Below are 18,310 nucleotides of genomic sequence, written 5' to 3'. Positions count from 1 at the left end.
TTGTGAAAGATATTTGAGTATCACTGGATTCAGTATGTCCATCCGATGGGCAGATGAGTTTTGATAACATTTCTCGCACTCTGGTTTTGCTGTAAACTTGGGGGCGCGGGGACGCGCTGAAGGGGGACGGAGCGCGCAGCCCCGGGATCAAGTTACAGTCCCAGACTTTTCAAGGCAACATTTTTTTCCTCCATCACAAAAGTGGGGGATGGTGAAAGCTATTTGGTTTCTTCAACATTTTAGAATAAGGAAAAACGGAGCTGAGCTAAACTTTGCGCTGAAGCTTAATAAGATTCTTTTGTTTTGTACTTTTACGCACCGCATTTGTATGATGACGAGATTTTCAGTAGTATGTGAGCGAGAAAAGAGGCATAAAAAACTTTGGAATCGGACGAAAAGACATTTCTTTTAACGGGGGAAATGTCGAATCAGGAATCTAGCAAATATTCACTCTTTGGCTTTGTTTGAAACCTTCAAGCGCATTGCGCGCGAGTGGAGAACGAGAGTTTAATTAGAAACATTTGATGAAACATCGATACATTGTTGCGTCTCCCAAGATGTCCTCCAGGCGCCTCTGCTCCATTGTTGGAGGCTTTTGGATGCTTTGGATCTGGGCAGCCACCTCTATGGTCGCTCGGGCGGTCATCTTGCACCCAAATGAAACGGTATCCAACGACTTTTGTAAGAAATCGACCACTTGCGAAGTGCTAAAATACAATACGTGCCTAGGCTCACCTTTGCCGTACACACACACTTCTCTAATTCTGGCTGAAGACTCAGAAACTCAGGAGGAAGCCTTTGAGAAACTGGCCATGTGGTCTGGTAAGATACTGTTTTATTATATAATGCATAAATGCAAAAACTAATTAAGTTATTTTAATTATTGTACACTTGAATAAAATTGCCATGATTAAAGTTTTTCGATCGTATGTGTTTTTTAAACCTATTGCATAAGAAAGCTTAATATTGCTGAACAAAATGATTCCTATGCAAATTGGCTGCAGAACATAAATAATATTAACTTTGCCATAAAGATTTTGGCATAGGCCTACACACTGTAAAAAAACCCCTGCAAAGTACAATCAACTTGGAAGTTTAAGTCTTTTTAACTTAAATTACACTAAACTGACTTTAAAAAATGAGTTGAATCTTGTATAACTTATAAAAAAATGGAAAATTGCTTAACTTATTTTGATCAGTTAAAGCATGTACAAGCATTGTCATAACTTATTGATCATATCATTTTTTACCGTGTATTAAAATTAATTGTCAATTATTAAAATACATTCTTAGATGACTTTTGCATCAGTTTTTAATGCCATCCTGTTCTTAATTTTCCTCAAGTACCCCATAATGACCAATCCACCCCTTTCCTGTCACATTCACACCTTAATCCCAAAGTTCTCAGTATTGTGCCTGAAAGTCCATTGCGAATGGCAATTGACATACGAAAAAGAAAACTACAAGATATTTAAGTATCCACTCGATGCTGTTGAACTTAACTAAATATCCTGGTTTATTTCTATAAATATTACTTTGACAAACCATCAGGATCTTAACCAGACACCTAATAAGAATTGAGACACTATTTTCTCAGTCAATTAACATCTAATCTCTCAATCTCTTGTGCCAAGGGTTGAGAAATGCTCCTCGCTGTTGGGCCGTCATTCAGCCATTGCTGTGTGCCGTTTACATGCCAAAGTGTGAGAATGGAAAGGTCGAACTGCCCAGCCAACACCTGTGCCAAGCTACACGCAAACCTTGCAGTATTGTGGAGCGGGAGAGGGGCTGGCCCAACTTCCTCAAGTGTGAAAACAAGGAGCAGTTCCCTAAGGGTTGCCAGGTAAATCATCCATTTTTGCGTATGCCCAGAATGGTCTGAATTGCCTGTGATGTGACCAAATTGACTTTTGACTTTCAGAATGAGGTCCAGAAGATCAAATTCAACACATCAGGACAGTGTGAGGCTCCCCTTGTCAAAACTGACATCCAGGCAAGTTGGTACAAGGACGTGGAAGGCTGTGGGATCCAGTGCAACAATCCTCTGTTCACGGAAAACGAGCACTCGGACATGCATGGCTACATTGCCATCTTCGGCTCACTCACTCTCTTATGTACCTTCTTCACACTGGTAGGTGAACTGGCAAAGACGTTTGGCTGACTTCCTCAGGCTGGCTGACTTCCTGGTGTGCAGTATTTTGACAGAAATCAGCTCACGTTTGGGCTACAGTCTTTAATTTTGAATGTTATTCCTGCTTACAATTTCCCACAGGCTACATTTCTCGCTGACTGGAAGAATTCCAACCGTTACCCCGCTGTGATCCTCTTCTATGTCAACGCGTGTTTCTTTATCGGAAGTATTGGATGGCTCGCTCAGTTCATGGATGGAGCCCGCAAGGAGATTGTGTGCAAAAGCGACGATACTATGCGGCTTGGAGAGCCAACGTAAGTATGAAGCCAGCGGAAAATCCAAAAGATTGGATTGCAGGAAATTTGAGTTACGCTGCATGTTACAAACATTGACTGTCAGGAACATTTGATAGCCAAGAAAAGTAATTGGACTGAACAATAATAGCAATATAATTATCACTTACCAAATATTTCTGTATGAATAATACCCATTTTCCATGGCTTATTTTTCTCTAGGTCCACCGAGACGCTGTCATGTGTGATTATCTTTGTCATTGTGTATTACTCTCTTATGTCTGGTGTCATTTGGTTCGTTATGCTGACTTATGCCTGGCACACATCATTCAAAGCCCTGGGCACTACCCATCAGCCTCTTTATGGGAAAACGTCCTATTTCCACCTGGTCACATGGTCTATTCCTTTCATACTAACAGTTGCTATTCTGGCCATTGCAGAGGTGAGGCTACTCTTGTCTTATTTTTTTTGCACGGTTAAAGGAGAACTCCGGGCAATTTTTAAGTTAATCTTGATCGTTAGACCTTTGTGAGTACTGACTATAGAAAAAAAAACGAACCGGATTGGTGCTTGCTACGCGGAGCTGCGACCGCGAATGCCCAGAGCTCCCCCTCAGCTAAAACGGCAGCTATGGGGGCATGGACATAAAGAGCGTTTTTGAGCCTCTTAACAGACACAAAATGCAATTAAAATGTCTGTCCAACATGAACAGGGACCCTACATGTGAACAAGATGCGTTTAGCAACTTAGCCATTGTTTCAACTCACCTAAATAGTCTTTTAGACGGCAAGCTGTAGTCTCGCGCTGCAGTCCCGTGCTGTAGCCGGAAAAGGTAAACAATGTCCAGGTGGGAGGAGCGTTGATCATGTGCGACGAGTCTTCGTACATGGAATGGCATTTTTCTTCAAACGGCCCCGCTGTGTTGAGTGTGTGTAGTCATCCTTGTCAAGTGTTCACTGCAAATGCGGTAATCTTTAGCACTTAGTACTTCTACGGGAGTTTGCACATCAAGTTGAAGTACAACTAGCCACAACTGCAGAATCTCGAGGTCATGGAAAGGAAGACGATGAAAATTTAAGCTCTTATATTTTCGCATTCTGTTGCCACAATTCGGAAAGGCACAAACACGAACCATTACTTCACTTGTAAGCAACTCTGATCATAACTCGTCGCACATGATCAACGCTCCTCCCACCTGGACATTGTTTACCTTTTCCGGCTACAGCATGGGACTGCAGCGCGAGACTACAGCTTGCTGTCTAAAAGACTATTTAGGTGAGTTGAAACAATGGCTAAGTTGCTAAACGCATCTTGTTCACATGTAGGGTCCCTGTTCATGTTGGAAAGACATTTTAATTGCATTTTGTGTCTGTTAAGAGGTTCAAAAACGCTCTTTATGTCCATGCCCCCATAGCTGCCGTTTTAGCTGGGTGGGAGCTCTGGGCATTCGCGGTCGCAGCTCCGCGTAGCAAGCACCAATCCGGTTCGTTTTTTTTTCTATAGTCAGTACTCACAAAGGTCTAACGATCAAGATTAACTTAAAAATTGCCCAGAGTTCTCCTTTAATATCAGCATATTCAGAGTGATTATTCTGAATATATGAAACTTTTAAATAATCCACAGGTGGATGGAGATTCAGTTAGCGGCATTTGCTTTGTCGGCTATAAGAACTATAAATACCGGGCAGGGTTTGTTCTGGCTCCTATCGGTGTGGTCCTTGTCGTTGGCGGCTATTTCCTGATACGAGGTGTGAGAAATATATTTTCATTCTGTTTGACAGTTGGACATGCCATAAAGAGATTTACCTAGATGTAATCATCTATGTGGATTGATATCATAATCTCATTTTCCAGGGGTTATGACATTGTTTTCCATTAAGAGTAACCACCCGGGGCTACTCAGTGAAAAAGCTGCAAGTAAAATCAATGAAACCATGCTGAGGCTTGGTAAGTTTGGGTTTCCTCTTGAAATTCTTTGCACATCACACAGCATGTAATGCTTTCATCAAAAAAAAAAAATGAAAAGCACACCAAATTATGACAATGCAAATGTCAGTAATAGAGGTAAGTAATTATACTCCGGCCAGCGTAATAAAATTATGCTATTTAATTATTCCACCTATCTATATGACAAATTGCAATGTTTTCATTTCTCAGGTATATTTGGATTCTTGGCCTTTGGTTTTGTTTTAATCACTTTCGGCTGCCATTTCTATGACTTTTTCAATCAAGCGGAGTGGGAAAAAAGCTTCAGAGAATATGTACTGTGAGTCTTTTTCTATAATACACCTACATTAACAATCCGTGTTTTACCTTATCTACCATACAGTGTCCTGTGGTTGTGATACTGTAGAGAGCTACTAGTGCTGTCATATAACAAATGTTGTTTTTAATACAGATGTGAGGCTAATGTCACCATAGCTCACCAAACAAACAAGCCAATCCCAGAGTGTGCCATCAAGAACAGGCCAAGTCTTCTGGTAGAGAAGATCAACCTCTTCTCAATGTTCGGCACAGGCATTGCAATGAGCACATGGGTTTGGACGAAGGCCACAATCCTTATCTGGAAACGTACCTGGTTCAGGTATGTAACAAACATACAAATTATTTTTTATATAATATTTTGTATGTCATAATAAATAAAATAAAAATAAGTCTAATATGAACTGTTTTCTCTCAATTCCAAGAATCATTGGACGAAGTGATGATGAGCCGAAACGCATTAAGAAGAGTAAAATGATTGCCAAGGCATTCTCAAAGCGAAAAGAACTGCAGAAGGATCCAGAGAAAGAGTTGTCCTTCAGCATGCACACCGTTTCTCATGAGGGACCTGTGGGTAAGCACCTCCTTCTACATGCTAAAGATAATTTTGTCAACTTTTAGGAGTACGCTAGAATATTGAAAGCTAAAAGACACTCCACAAACTGTCAACCTGTCACATCTGAAAATGTTTTTGCTACCTATATAACACAAATAAATAACATCAGATTTTTTAAAACACTTGCAGCGGGTATCAACTTTGACCTGAATGAACCATCAATGGAAATGTCTTCTGCATGGGCCCAACATGTGACCAAGATGGTGGCTAGAAGAGGGGCAATTTTACCGCAGGATATCTCAGTGACACCCACCGGAACGCCTGGTTAGTGCTCTAGTTCTTAAATAATAATTGATTAATATATAATCAGTAGTTAAAGGGATACATCATTTATTCACCCTCAAGTTGTTACAAATCCGTATGAATTTCTTTCTTCTGCAAAACACAGAAGATATTTTGAAGAATGTGGGTAACCGAAAAGTTGAAAGTAACCATTGACTTCCATTGTATGAAAAAAAATATACTATGGAATTCAATGCCTACCATAAACTGATTGGTTACCCACATTCTTCAAAATATGTTCTTTTGTGTTCAGCAGAAGAAAGAAGTTCATACAGGTTTGGGTCAACATGAGTGTGAGTAAATGATTACAGAATTTAAATTTTTGGGTGAAGTATCTCTTTAACTGTAACTGAAGGCAAATAGCAGAATTTTTGTATAATTGAACAAAAACAACAACAATAAAACGTAATTTTACTACACCGTATACTGTGTAATATTAATTATTTTTACTACAATAATTAATAGCATTTTTCCCTGCAGTTCCACATCCAGAAGGAAGGAATAAACTTTGGATGGTTGAAGCAGAAATTTCTCCTGAAATGATGAAAAGAAAGAAGAAGAAGAAAAAAGGAAGAAGAAAGGAAATACGGCCAATGGGACCTGCAGCGGACGAAGGGAATCCTGCCTACCACCGTAGAGAGTTTGGCTCCAGTGCAGTGCCGCGCCTTCCAAAACTTCCCAGTCATCGGAGTCTGGTGGCAAACCTGTGGGAGCAGCAGCGACAGCAGCAGGAGGAACAGGATATGCTACCTGGTGCCTTCCCAGAATTCAGGCCTTCATGTCCTCTTCCTTATCAGGAGAGGTACGGTGGGTTGGGATATTTACACAATAAACCCTCCAGTCTCCCCCTTGCCAATCCCCTGACTTTAAGAGATAGTGTGCAAGACTGCTTCCAGCAATCATCATGGCGACCTAATGGAGTTTTCCGGCACCTTGGACAGGAGGCTTCTATGATGGATGCTGGCAGGACTGCCGTTGTGCCACAGGCAGATTGCAGGAGGGGTGTACCAATACATTCCAGAACCAATTTAATGGAGGCTGAGCTATTGGATGCTGACTCGGATTTTTAAGTCTTGGAGTTGTTGGTGCTCATATTGTGCATAAAAGGTGCTGGATACTCATGCCAAACAATGAACCTGGAGCAGGAGGGAACTGCTGTGTCAGCTCCGCTTTTCTAAAGGATAATGCTTTTTTATGCAACCCTCATGATATTATGAATTTGAACTGGAGTTATGAAACATTATTAAAAAGATATTTGTGTCTTCAGCGTGGATTTCATAACATCCTGCTTGTGATTCTGCACTTTTATGGTTTAGTTTGCCAAGTGGGGTAATATGTTTGGAAACAGGTTAGTGTGCCATGGGGCTTTATTCAAGAATGCAGCATAATTCAGATCTCGGCTTCAAGGGGAAGTGTGTAATTTCTGCAGCACTGGAGTCACCAGGTGGAATCACACAAAAAAAGAAGACTATTTTCAAATAGGTTTCTCTGTCTCTCATTGGTCACTTTAAATTGATATCCCACCTAGAACACACGCCATGTTCAAAAATAGACAATTTTCAGATCACTTGACCTGTTGGTGACGCTTTAACCAAATTTGGTATTTGCCCTCAGATCATTGTGCCGATAAAGTGTACCAAGTGTACATTTTCGATAGATCGAAGTATTGCCAAGATACAGCCTCTCATCTAATTTTGGGCCGAAATTGTTGAATTTGCTTCAGCGTAACTTTTGAGCGGTCCAGCGATTGTATGATCCAGTTTTGGTAAAAATTATCAAACCGTTTTCCTTGCCAGCTATTAGTCAGTCAAAATACTCAATTGGTTGAGCCAATGTTGCTGTGTCGGCATATTCAAACACACATACAGTGTTTTTTGGGGGAATCGGTGTACAGATGGCTTATTTAAAAATTTTCCCCAGATATTACACTGAAATGGGGAAAGGTATTTTTAAAACCAACCAACTCATTGTTCTGAAAAAAAAGTCTTTATTGTATCTGTTTGAAAATCTCACTACAGTTTTATAGACATAAAGAAAAGTAACTGACAAAAGTGCTATTTCTTCCGAAAAAGATAATCTATTCATAGCTATTATTGTTACTTTTTGTTTTTGAAAAAAATTGCCTGGTGCAATTACAAACAAGTCCACCTCTCACTCAAAGAGTAAGAGAAAATAAAGGGCTTTTTTTTTTGTCAGTTTAAAAACTTTTTAAAATTGTAGCTCAAAATGCCAATGGTTCTGTAAGATTCTGTTTCCGTTGACAAATATTTCTGTACAGTGCTATTAAAAAAAATATTTTTGTATTTTCGATTGTTTTTTCTTCCACCAGTTTTATTTTATATTATTTCAAACTGTACATACTTTAGATTACATTTTTGTTTCCTACATCCTTTGGAGTAATTTTGCTTCATACACTTACAGAATTTAGTTTGAGTTGTTGAGCTTATTGATGCTTTTTATATTTTATCTTGTTTTGCCTAGATTGTTATCAAGTGGAAATATTAACAAAAAAAGCAGCTGTGCAGCATTTTTCTGACAATTTGAAGCTGTCCTTCAAGAATGTATGTTAATAAAAAGTGTTTAATGAAGATGCTTGTGCTCTGTGACTGCGATATGTTTTTCCCCATCACTGTTGCTGTTATTCCCTCATAAGAGCCAGTCTGTCCTCATCAATACTATTTTATGTCAGTATTTTCATGTGTTTGTGTGTATCTTTGTTTTTTCTGCCAAAGTTTTGTTCTATTGTATATATTTTAATATTGACACACACCATTAATGAATAAAATGTACTGAAACTGAGTAAAACAAAAGGATTCAGATTATAAAATGTTGAATGCATCCAGGTTATTTTCATTATACACCTGAAAAAGGAAATTATGTTTAGTGATTAAATACATTTCGTGTCACTGAGAATATATATATATATATTTTATTTTGCAGTTAAATGGTGCATCTCTACTACATAAGACTATTTAGTAGTACATAAAGAAAGAAAGATATATCTTTCTCTCATTGTTATTCCTGTACTCACAGATACTTATGAAAAAGAGTATAAACCTGAATCAACCGTTAAGCAGCTGGTGAGCTGGCAGTGTTTTGAAAGAGGGGTCATATTTGTACATAGTTTATATACAAATAAACACAAAAAATGCTCAATAGCTCATATATGAGCTAATATTTAGATTTTATTCACTCCATAAAATAGATTGAACAGGAGTGTTCTGCTTGTAAGTGTGATAGGCTATTTGCTTATACCATAGTTCAATAAGAAAAAAGCTAATACTGAGTAGATAACTTACATTTTAGGCACAATTTTGGCAGTCAGTTTGTTTTGCTCCACCAACGATCTCCTAGAGACACATCAGTGGTGTTTCGTTCCTGAATGAATCTGTGTTTTTGAAAAAATAGGCTAAGTAAACGATTCAGTGACACTCTCATAAGAACATTGCCACATTCTGGAGCGATTATTTCACCTTCAGAAAAAAGATCCCTGAAAATCCCTAACTGTATAATATGAAAAACCTATTACCTAAACCTAAACCGATTACTATGACATGAATCGGTGTATAATTTTATGCTCTAAATATTATGACTCAAAGAAGACTTTACTCTCGTAATGTTACATTTTTTTTTTACGTGGCACTTAAACTTTCTTATGTCAAAAATAAAAGTACTTATAATTTTAGTTGTTATTAATTGGATTATTATTAGTAGTAGTAGTCGCAGTATATACTGTAGGTTATTTTTGGCATCACACAATTCATTCCAAGACAGGGAAAGAAGGGCAGTGCTGAGAAGCGCGCTCCCAGCAGGCGTCGGTGGCGCGCACAGGCAGTGGCTACAGAATCAGATTAACTGATCTGATGTGATCTGATGGTGGAGGTGCGAGACTGAAGCAGAATGGCTCACAACACCAAACACACGATGTCCGCTGATGTGGAGAGTCGGAGGCGACGGTCCACTGAGGGTTCAGGCGAGTATTACAGTCATCTTATAATTATAAAGAAGCTCAGAGACTTTTTCTCTCATTATGCATTCATTAGGACTATTTTTAAGATAGTTTTCTCTGTTTGTCTGCTTTGTTTGTTTGTTTTGGTACCAGTAGTTTTCCTAAACAATAGAAATTAATTCGATGACTTTTGGAGATTTTAAGTATTATCAGTTATTAATTGTAGATAGTTTGACTAATAAGACAAATCCGATTTGTTGGGGAATTTTGGGAATGTGTCACACCTGTAAGGAGAGACTAATTTCACCTGTTTCTACCTACCTGTTTCTATCTAACAGTTACTGAAGATGCAAAGTTAAATCTGCACGTAAAAACATCAGTGATGTGCAGACGGCTTGTCAAATATTTGATCAAGTGTTTGTTTGTTTGTTTTTAATCTTTCACAAATTTAAAGGCAATTTCCATAGATATATCATCACTGCATTTCTCACATCTGAAAATAAAGATTGCAAGCAGTTTTTTCTATGTATGCCTTTAAAATAATTTGTGAGCATTTGATGTTTGGTTAATTCTTAAATGCTGAAGTAATGTGACCTTTGAACTTCTAAACATATATTTCAGTTTTTAATATGAAATCGGTTAAAGCTAATTGGCCCATAATTAATAATTTACTTATTGTGTTGAAATATGGTAGTAAATGTAAAACTTATTTTTTTGGCTTTGATTTTTTTATTTTTTTACTTATGCCATGATATCAATTAGCAATGCCATCAGACACAGTCGCTTTACTAATGTTATGTTAGAAACTCTTATTCATGTGACCATCAGGAGTCTTTTGTTAGTTCCACACACTGACTGGTTGGGGACCTGACCAAGTCATCAGATGACCATGAGAAACCTCTAAATCCACTGAGACATTGATTTCTTTCTCTTTATGACCTTTAGAGCCCCTCTGGGATCATGAACCCAAAGGTCGCCGCTGTAGCTCCCAGTGTGACAGACTGTGTGTAGCCGGAGCATATCTTGAGATCCCAGATACTCCTTCCCCCTGCAACTCCCAGTATTTAGGACACTACACCCCGAAATGCCTCTCTACCCACAGTGAGTATAATCACATAGTCAGACTTAGTCTCAAAAATAGTAGTTTATCTCTTGTTTGTAGGAAAATGTTATTAAACAGAGAGTGAAATAAACTTCGAACAATTTAAATATTTATCGGGTAGAAATAATTTTTTAAATTATATTTGTATTATTTACATATTTACAAATATTTACAAAATTTACAAATTACATATTTATAATTTAGTTTTATGTTATAAGGTTATGCAAAATGTGTGAACATATAGTTTGTGTGTTTTTAGCATGCATAATATACTAGCAATGAAAAAGCAATCAGCCATTTTATTCCAAAGGATTGTTACAGATCTTTCTCCAAAAATGATCACTTTTCAGGGCATTCCCTGCATTCACGATGCACGGATGACGTTTGGCAGGAAGCGAGCGTAAGAACCACCATCCGAGCAGAAAACGAGGTGGAGGCACATAAACTTGCCAACAACTACAAGGTGTGTAAATATGAGCGCTCATGAAATATTCCTGTTTTAACAGTCAGTGATGTTTCCAGAGTGGAAAAAAATACAGAATAAGGGTGCAAATCCATGCAATAACTGGAGGAAATTATTTGTTTATGTTTGTATGCCAGTTTGGTTTCAGGAAATGGAAGAGTCATGTAACCGAGCGGCCCATTGAGGACAGATCTGATGTAGTTAAGGAGCTTTATTCTGAGCTCAACTATATCAAACATAATTCAGGTTAGAAAAAATCAATGAGAAAAATATAAACCCCAAAAATTATTGGACATGCAAGCCACCCTTGAAAATATGTGTCATTGCAAAAGATATTAAACTATAATTTTGTTTTTGTTTTTAAAGCACGCTTTTAAAGAAAAAAACCTTCCTCAAAAATAAATTTTTGTGACCATTTGGTTAATAGTAATTTGAAGAGAAATGACTGAGAAATATCTTTACAGATGCCTTATGGTTTAATGTTTTATCATTTATCCTATGGCATTCCATTCATTTTAAGTGTGGTTTGAATGTATAAAATACTGTAGTCTGTTGATCACCTAATGTTTTTGATCTCCTTTGCTTGTAGGATCACTGGTTACCTTTGGAAATATAGTATATGTATTGCTCTTTGGCTGGTGGATCTCTTTGTTTTACTTCTTGGTTAGTCTCCTGATGTTTTGTACCATTGCTGGGATCCCATATGGTATGTCAGGGTTCATTTGTCATTTATTTTTGTTAATAGTCCATTTCGGTTGCATTTTGACACTTTATTCTCACTTGAATCTGTTCTCTCATATTTTGTGATAGGAAAACTCTGTTTGGAGCTGTCAGGTTATTTCTTATGGCCATTTGGAAAGGCATTGCAGAAAGTAAGAGCAAAATGTATCAGCGGAAGGTTCCTCAAAAGCATATATGTAGCCTGTTCATGTTTTTTATTTTTTTATTCTGTCACCATTAAATCATTTTGCAAAGGCCAGTTAAATAAACTAATCTTATGTCTGTAGCATGGCACATGACATTCATTCCAGACTCTGCGGTCTTTGTGTTTTCCGTGTAATAATTGATTAAGAATGTCAATAATCCATTTTCACTGATATATTTGCAGCTGCACTCCTTTCAAATCTAAATGTGAAGTCTCTCGTCTGACTGCGCATATTTACATTTTTCTTTCAGAGCAGCAGCCTGCTTAGGAAATGTTGTATGAAATTCCCACACTGTGAGGCCATTCCAGAGGAAGTGGATGAAGTAAAGGAGTCTTTGGAGGTGAAAGAATCTACACCTTTGCTGCGCTCCGCTCCTGTGTTTACCACAGAAATCCCTGTCCCTACGCTGCCCCCCAAGCAGACGCGTTACTGGGTGAGACTGTCAGTTTAAAAAAAAAAATGTAGGGCTCAGTTTACCTGAGGCTGGTTTAGGTGGATAACTAGGTATGTTTCAGTTTAGTTTGTGCCAACCCTGGGTTTAAGGCACCATGAAAGTGGCTTGGCCTTAAGCAGTGTTCATCGCCATTGTAACTTGCTCTCCATGGCTTACCTGAGCCGGGGCAGGTTATGTTTTGGGTAAGAGATCTCAAACTGAAAACAGACCAATCAGCTTAGAGCAAAGTAATACAGCTCTGACGCAATAGTCACTTCCCCAGTTTCTCTTGCTCCAAATTAAAGGTCACTACATAGTAAGGGATTTTTCAAGACAAGATCGCCTGGATTCATGTACATTGCGTGAACTTATGTTGTCCACTAGATTGAGAGATCTGAAAAAGCCTATACATTTACCCTCCCCTCGAAGAAATCAGGACAGAAAGGTTGAAGGTGGACAAAAGAGCCCTAAATCAGTCCGATCGACCAAAATGCATCTTACAGCCAGGTGTAAACAGGGCCTAGCTGATAGGCCATTGTTATACTGTAAATCATGCTTGGGATTTTTTAGTGCATCGTTGGTAAAGTTTAGGATTGTTAACCAGAAGGTTGTTAGTTTGAAGCCCATGAGGACTACTATAAACTAAAAGTACAACAAAAAGATAAGAATTCAATAAATGGTTACCTCAATGTTTTCTTCTTAGTGTCGATTGAGTACGTATGTTTGGCTGATGCTGGGATATCCCCTGCTGGCTGTGGTTCATTCCCTGGCCGTATTCCTGTCCTGGATGATGGTGTTCACCATCCCTGTGTCAAAGATGAACGCCAGGACCTTGAGCATCATCCTGCTCATGCCACCGGAAGAGGTCAAAGTTCGGACTGTGAAAAAGGTGAGTACTATTCTACTGTTTACATGATAATTTTACTAACTGTTTTACTAATAGTTGTTGTATCTACTATTCTTTAGCCACAAGGTTGCGAGACCAGAGTTCTGCTTTGCTGTTACCGTGCCTTCAACTGGTACTACTACAAATACACTGTGGATGGGATCAATGTGTTTGCTGTCAGTATCCTTCATGTCTATGCCTGATTTTAAACCACTCTCATATTACCTTTTTTATGTATGATTTAGTCATAATTGTTTTATGAGACATACAGGGCGGGAAAAGAAAAATAACAACCGAGACAAAAGGGAGGTAATGATGAAAATAAAATTAATATAATATTAAAATATAATAAAGTACATAAGTATACTCAATAAATGTTGACAAATTTTTGTTGACAAATCCCTTTAGCAAGCTTTATTGCAAAAAAATAAATAAAAAGTTGATTTCTTTATGATATGCAGTATATATGGACATGTTGAAATCTTTAAAACCGATATTCAGACCTGTTGCCGCTGGTTATCATCACTCTGGTGATCGGATATGTGGACAGAGATAATTATTTTGTGAGCTCTGAGGTGAAGTTTGCCACAGCAGTGAGCTCCATTATCCCACTGTCTTACTACATTGGAATGGGGATAGCAAGGTAACATTTAAACCTTAAAACTGTTTACATGTTCCTATTCAAGTTTATATTTTTATTTAATTGTTTATTTTAGTATATTTTCTTCTTTTTCATGTGAAATCTGTGTGAATCCCATTGTTTTCTCTGTAGTATTTCCGCACAGAGTAACTTTGCCGTGGGAGCGGTAGTAAACGCCACGTTCGGCTCGATTACGGAGATGGCCTTCTACATCACAGCTTTGCTGCAGGGTCACCGCGCAGGAAACAAGTGCTATGCGGAGATCGTCAAATCTGCTCTCACCGGCACCCTGCTGGGCTGCATCCTTTTCATACCTGTGAGAGCGAGTGTGCTTTTTTTATGTGTGTGTTTCTGTGATGCTGATTTCTCACACTGGCCCTTCTGTTCCGATACCAGCCACACACACACGTTGTACATTATAAAATTCCCCTAACAGCTACATTCTGTGTGTGTGTGTTTTAGGGGATCTGTATGATCATTGGGGGCTGCAAGCACAGAGAGCAGCGGTTCAACAGCAGGTCGGCAGGGGTCAGCTCAGCCCTGCTCTTCATATCAATAGGAGGTGAAAGAACCACCAGAAATTCATTGTTTTTAGGTAGAATGAATTATTTTTGACCTTTTACCTCTGACCACAGGTGTTTTCGCCCCCACGCTTTTTTCAAAAGCTTATGGAAACTTTATATGTGAGGGCTGTAACAACACCCCTGGTAACACCACAAACCCCTTCATATGTAACAATTGCCACTATGACCTGGTATGTTTACGTAATATAATTCAGGCCATTTAGACATATTTTCTGGATGTATATGATGCAAAGCACAGTATTTAATATATGACCGTCATATTTTCCTACAGAGCGAAAACAACAGACCACTATTTTTGAGTCATATCGAGTGAGTATCCAATCGCACTTGTTTTTACAGTCGTCATCATCTTTATTTTTATAGCGCTTTATACAATACAGATTGTTTCAGAGCAGCTTAACAGTGATAAACAGAAAAATAATAATTCAGTGATGCAAACAGAATTAAATTCTGGTTTAAAGCAGCTCTAAAAAGACAATAGTAAACAGTCATTATTCAAAAGTATTTATTACAGCATAAAAACATAAAAAAATGTCCGTCTTTGCTTTCAGGCCTTTAGTGTACACTATCTCTGTCCTGTTACCCGCTGCGTATCTCATTGGTCTGATCTTCACCCTTAAGACTCATTCGCATATTTATGATATCCACGTCAGTGACGGACACTGTCATGGTTTGTATTTGTGATTTTGCATTTGAGTTATGTAGTTGTAGGTGTTTTTCCTAATCTCTCTGTGTGTGTGTGTGTGTGTGTGTGTTAGTTGTTAGTGACCATGGTGCAGTGGTTCACTGGTCTAGAAGGAGAGCTCTAGTGGTGCTCATTTTGGCTACGGTATTGATGGCAGCTTGTGCTGATCTCAGCACTGAAAACATCAAACCGATCCTCTCCAACTCCAGTGTCTCACAGGTACAAACATGTATATTGATTTTTTATCCAATATTTTTTTAATAATTAAAAAATATATATTTAACTTTATTTTTTTATATTTTCAACTTTCTTTTGTAATGTTGCTGTTTGAGCATGAAAAAGGCCTGCAAAGTTACAAAGCACAAAGTCACCTCCGAAGGGAGTTTATCTCTATATCAGTAAGCGTTGTTTCTTAACTCCCTAAAATACCTCGATTGTAGTCTTGAGTTTTCTTCCAGGTAGGCTCACGTCACAATATTCTTTGTTTAAATAATTCTCACCAAAAGAAGTGAGAATCGAGTCCTGGTCGAGTTGCTTTAGTAGTGTAATGAACTTGCGGTTATGGTGAGGGGCGTGACATTTCCAAAACAAGTGGTTAACAAATCACCACTCAGTAGTCCAGCCGACTGATCAGAGCACATTGCGCTTTTTGTAAGGAGGGGCTTCATAGAGACCAGAACTAAACAGCGGACACCAACAGTTTTAGTAGACACCAAAAACAAAACTTTTTATAAATAGCCTATAGTTTTTTTTTCATAAATAGCAGGCCTTGTTCTTACTCTGTATCCAAGCTTAAATATTCATTTATATCACAAATATATTGTGTTACAGTATTTTATTGGAGTTACTGTATTGGCCATGGTTCCTGAGCTTCCTGAGTTAGTCAATGGGATCCAGTTTGCTCTTCAAAACAACATCAGTCTCAGGTTACAACTCTTACAAAAATGTGAACTTGACTGTTTTCAATATATGATCTGGATCTGCCTTTAATATGGTTATGTTTATCATCTAGCCTGGAAGTGGGGAGCTGCATTGCAGTTCAGGTGTGCATGCTGCAGATACCGCTACTGATCTTGTTCAATGCTTTTTATGTAAGTCACTCTCAAAAATAACTTAAGTTGGTTTCTGTTACTCAGTTCTGCAGTATAACACAAGTTATTTCTGTTTCTCCCAAGGATGTTGGATTCGTCCTCATATTCAGTGATTTACACCTCTGGGCAAGCATCTTTAGCGTTATCCTGGTCAACTACATATTTATGGATGGAAAGTCGGACTACTTTCAGGGTAAGCATTTTTAGTATTAGTGATTAAAGGAATAGTTTGTCCAAAATAAAAATCATATCATCAATAGCTATATGAAAGGAACAGTCTGCTTAACAGCCATGAACGCTCTTCGGCAATAACTCCTTTGTATTCTACTGAAGAAAGTAAGTCATACAGGTTTGAAAAAGGCTGATGAAGGAGTTTTGATTAGATTTTTTTAATAGTTTTTATGAACTATTAAAAAATATAATGGTAACTCTTTACAATAATGATTAATTCAACATAAGTTAGCATGAACTAACAATGCTTCTAACTAACAATGCTTCTTGATTTATGTTACTATCCAAAGTTTAAAAAATGTACTAAAACGTTTGCGATTAACATAAAACATTTACGAATAAAGCACCATCCCATGTTCAGGAAAACAAAATGGTCACTTCATGGGAAATTGGAGCAAAATATCTGTAATAAAAATGGAAGTTGCTGCACTATTTTTTCCTACATCATAAATGACTTGCATTTCAGATTGCACGGACGAAATGTTGGTTTGCGTTCAGATGCCTGGTATTTGAAAATGCAATCATGTGAAATGCTTGGAGGGAATTAATCCAAATCATTTTAAAGACAGGCTTTGGCTAAGGCATTTCAGAATGATCAAACCAACATTTGAGATGCTGTGCAATTACATTTTTCAGCTGGTTAGTCCAGTTATCCAATCACATCCACTGTTGAGGCAGTTTTTTTTGTTCGAGGGTTTTATTTAGTAAATGTGTTTCCATCATAGTTTATGCGCATGTCTTATCAGAATCTTTTTTACTTGTTTTTTACTTTTTAACTTTAGAGTTTTTTTTTTTTAAGTGCACTTTTCAAATTTATGCCCATCTTGCCGTTTTCATCCAGTATTTCTTTATGCGATATCCCAAAATGCACATAAAAAAATAGGTGGATGTAAACATCGCTACTCCTAATTAATGTTCATTTCTACATATACTACATTCTTACTAATACATTTTTAAAACCAAAAGTATCTGTTTACATTAGTTAATGCACTGTGAACTAACATGAATAATTCTAACAATAATAATGAACAATTGTATTTTTATAAATTAACATTAATAAAAGCTCTAATAACATATTGCTCATAGTTTATTCATGTTAACTAATGCATTAATGTTAACAAATGAGAACTTATTGCAAAGTCTTACCAAAATAATAATAAAATATAATATTAATGTTATGTATAATGTATGAACTAATTTACACAAGTTTTGTTTATTGTGCCTTTTTGTTGTACTTGATTTGAGACAATGAATTAGTAGTATTGTTATGTCATTTCTATGGTTTGGTTTAGTTCTAAGATATTAGTTCAGGTTTCATTGTTACATAAAAAAAGTGAATACTAATTTCTGACTATGGTTGTTGTTGTTCCTGAACAGGAACGGCTCTGGTGGTTGTGTACCTCATTCTCCTGGCTTTGTACTTTTTTGCACCTGCTCCTCTTGGATGTTGAAAAATTACTTTTTCCCTCTATTATCTTTTATTGTTGGCATGTTTGTATCATTTTTTTTGTGTATGTTTGTTCTATATACCCTGTAAAGTTCCTTATTTAGATGAAACCCCCCCCCCCCCCAGCATGTGAAGTATGAGAGCTCTTACTAAAGCCTGATTGAAGCTGAAAGCAGTTTCATCATATTTACTTAAAATATGCATAAAATATTTTACAAGCAGTAGATGTAGCAATCTATCAAAATTAATAAATAAATTGATTTCATTAAATTTTCTTGTCATTTCTGATT

At 37.5% G+C, this 18,310-nt stretch overlaps 2 protein-coding genes across 2 annotated transcripts; both read left to right on the top strand.

Moving 5' to 3' along the window:
• Window positions 1–4: 4 nt before the first annotated feature.
• Window positions 5–8,393, top strand: smo (smoothened, frizzled class receptor). Its single transcript, XM_077234466.1, has 12 exons — window positions 5–822; window positions 1,635–1,843; window positions 1,922–2,131; window positions 2,273–2,445; window positions 2,647–2,866; window positions 4,048–4,171; window positions 4,278–4,370; window positions 4,581–4,689; window positions 4,822–5,007; window positions 5,111–5,259; window positions 5,431–5,565; window positions 6,064–8,393. Exons 1-12 carry the CDS (start codon window positions 525–527, stop codon window positions 6,651–6,653), a joined length of 2,496 nt encoding a protein of 831 aa, XP_077090581.1. The 5' UTR covers window positions 5–524; the 3' UTR covers window positions 6,654–8,393.
• Window positions 8,394–9,369: 976 nt separating this feature from the next.
• cax1 (cation/H+ exchanger protein 1) lies at window positions 9,370–18,290 on the top strand. Its single transcript, XM_077234463.1, has 20 exons — window positions 9,370–9,556; window positions 10,478–10,633; window positions 10,985–11,097; window positions 11,235–11,343; window positions 11,687–11,803; window positions 11,908–11,969; window positions 12,274–12,456; window positions 13,160–13,345; window positions 13,423–13,522; window positions 13,844–13,985; window positions 14,115–14,298; window positions 14,445–14,544; window positions 14,618–14,736; window positions 14,838–14,875; window positions 15,118–15,236; window positions 15,325–15,470; window positions 16,083–16,177; window positions 16,264–16,342; window positions 16,427–16,535; window positions 17,951–18,290. The coding sequence occupies exons 1-20, from the start codon at window positions 9,484–9,486 to the stop codon at window positions 18,022–18,024; spliced, it is 2,304 nt and encodes a 767-aa protein (XP_077090578.1). The 5' UTR covers window positions 9,370–9,483; the 3' UTR covers window positions 18,025–18,290.
• The last annotated feature ends 20 nt before the right edge of the window (window positions 18,291–18,310 follow it).

Source organism: Siphateles boraxobius, unplaced genomic scaffold (assembly GCF_051911475.1).
Source record: "Siphateles boraxobius isolate OS27281-9 unplaced genomic scaffold, OSU_SipBor_1 19, whole genome shotgun sequence".
In the NCBI taxonomy this organism is placed as follows: Eukaryota; Metazoa; Chordata; class Actinopteri; order Cypriniformes; family Leuciscidae; genus Siphateles; species Siphateles boraxobius.
Note: the sequence above shows the minus strand (reverse complement) of the source record. Positions and strands in the feature narration are given on the sequence as shown.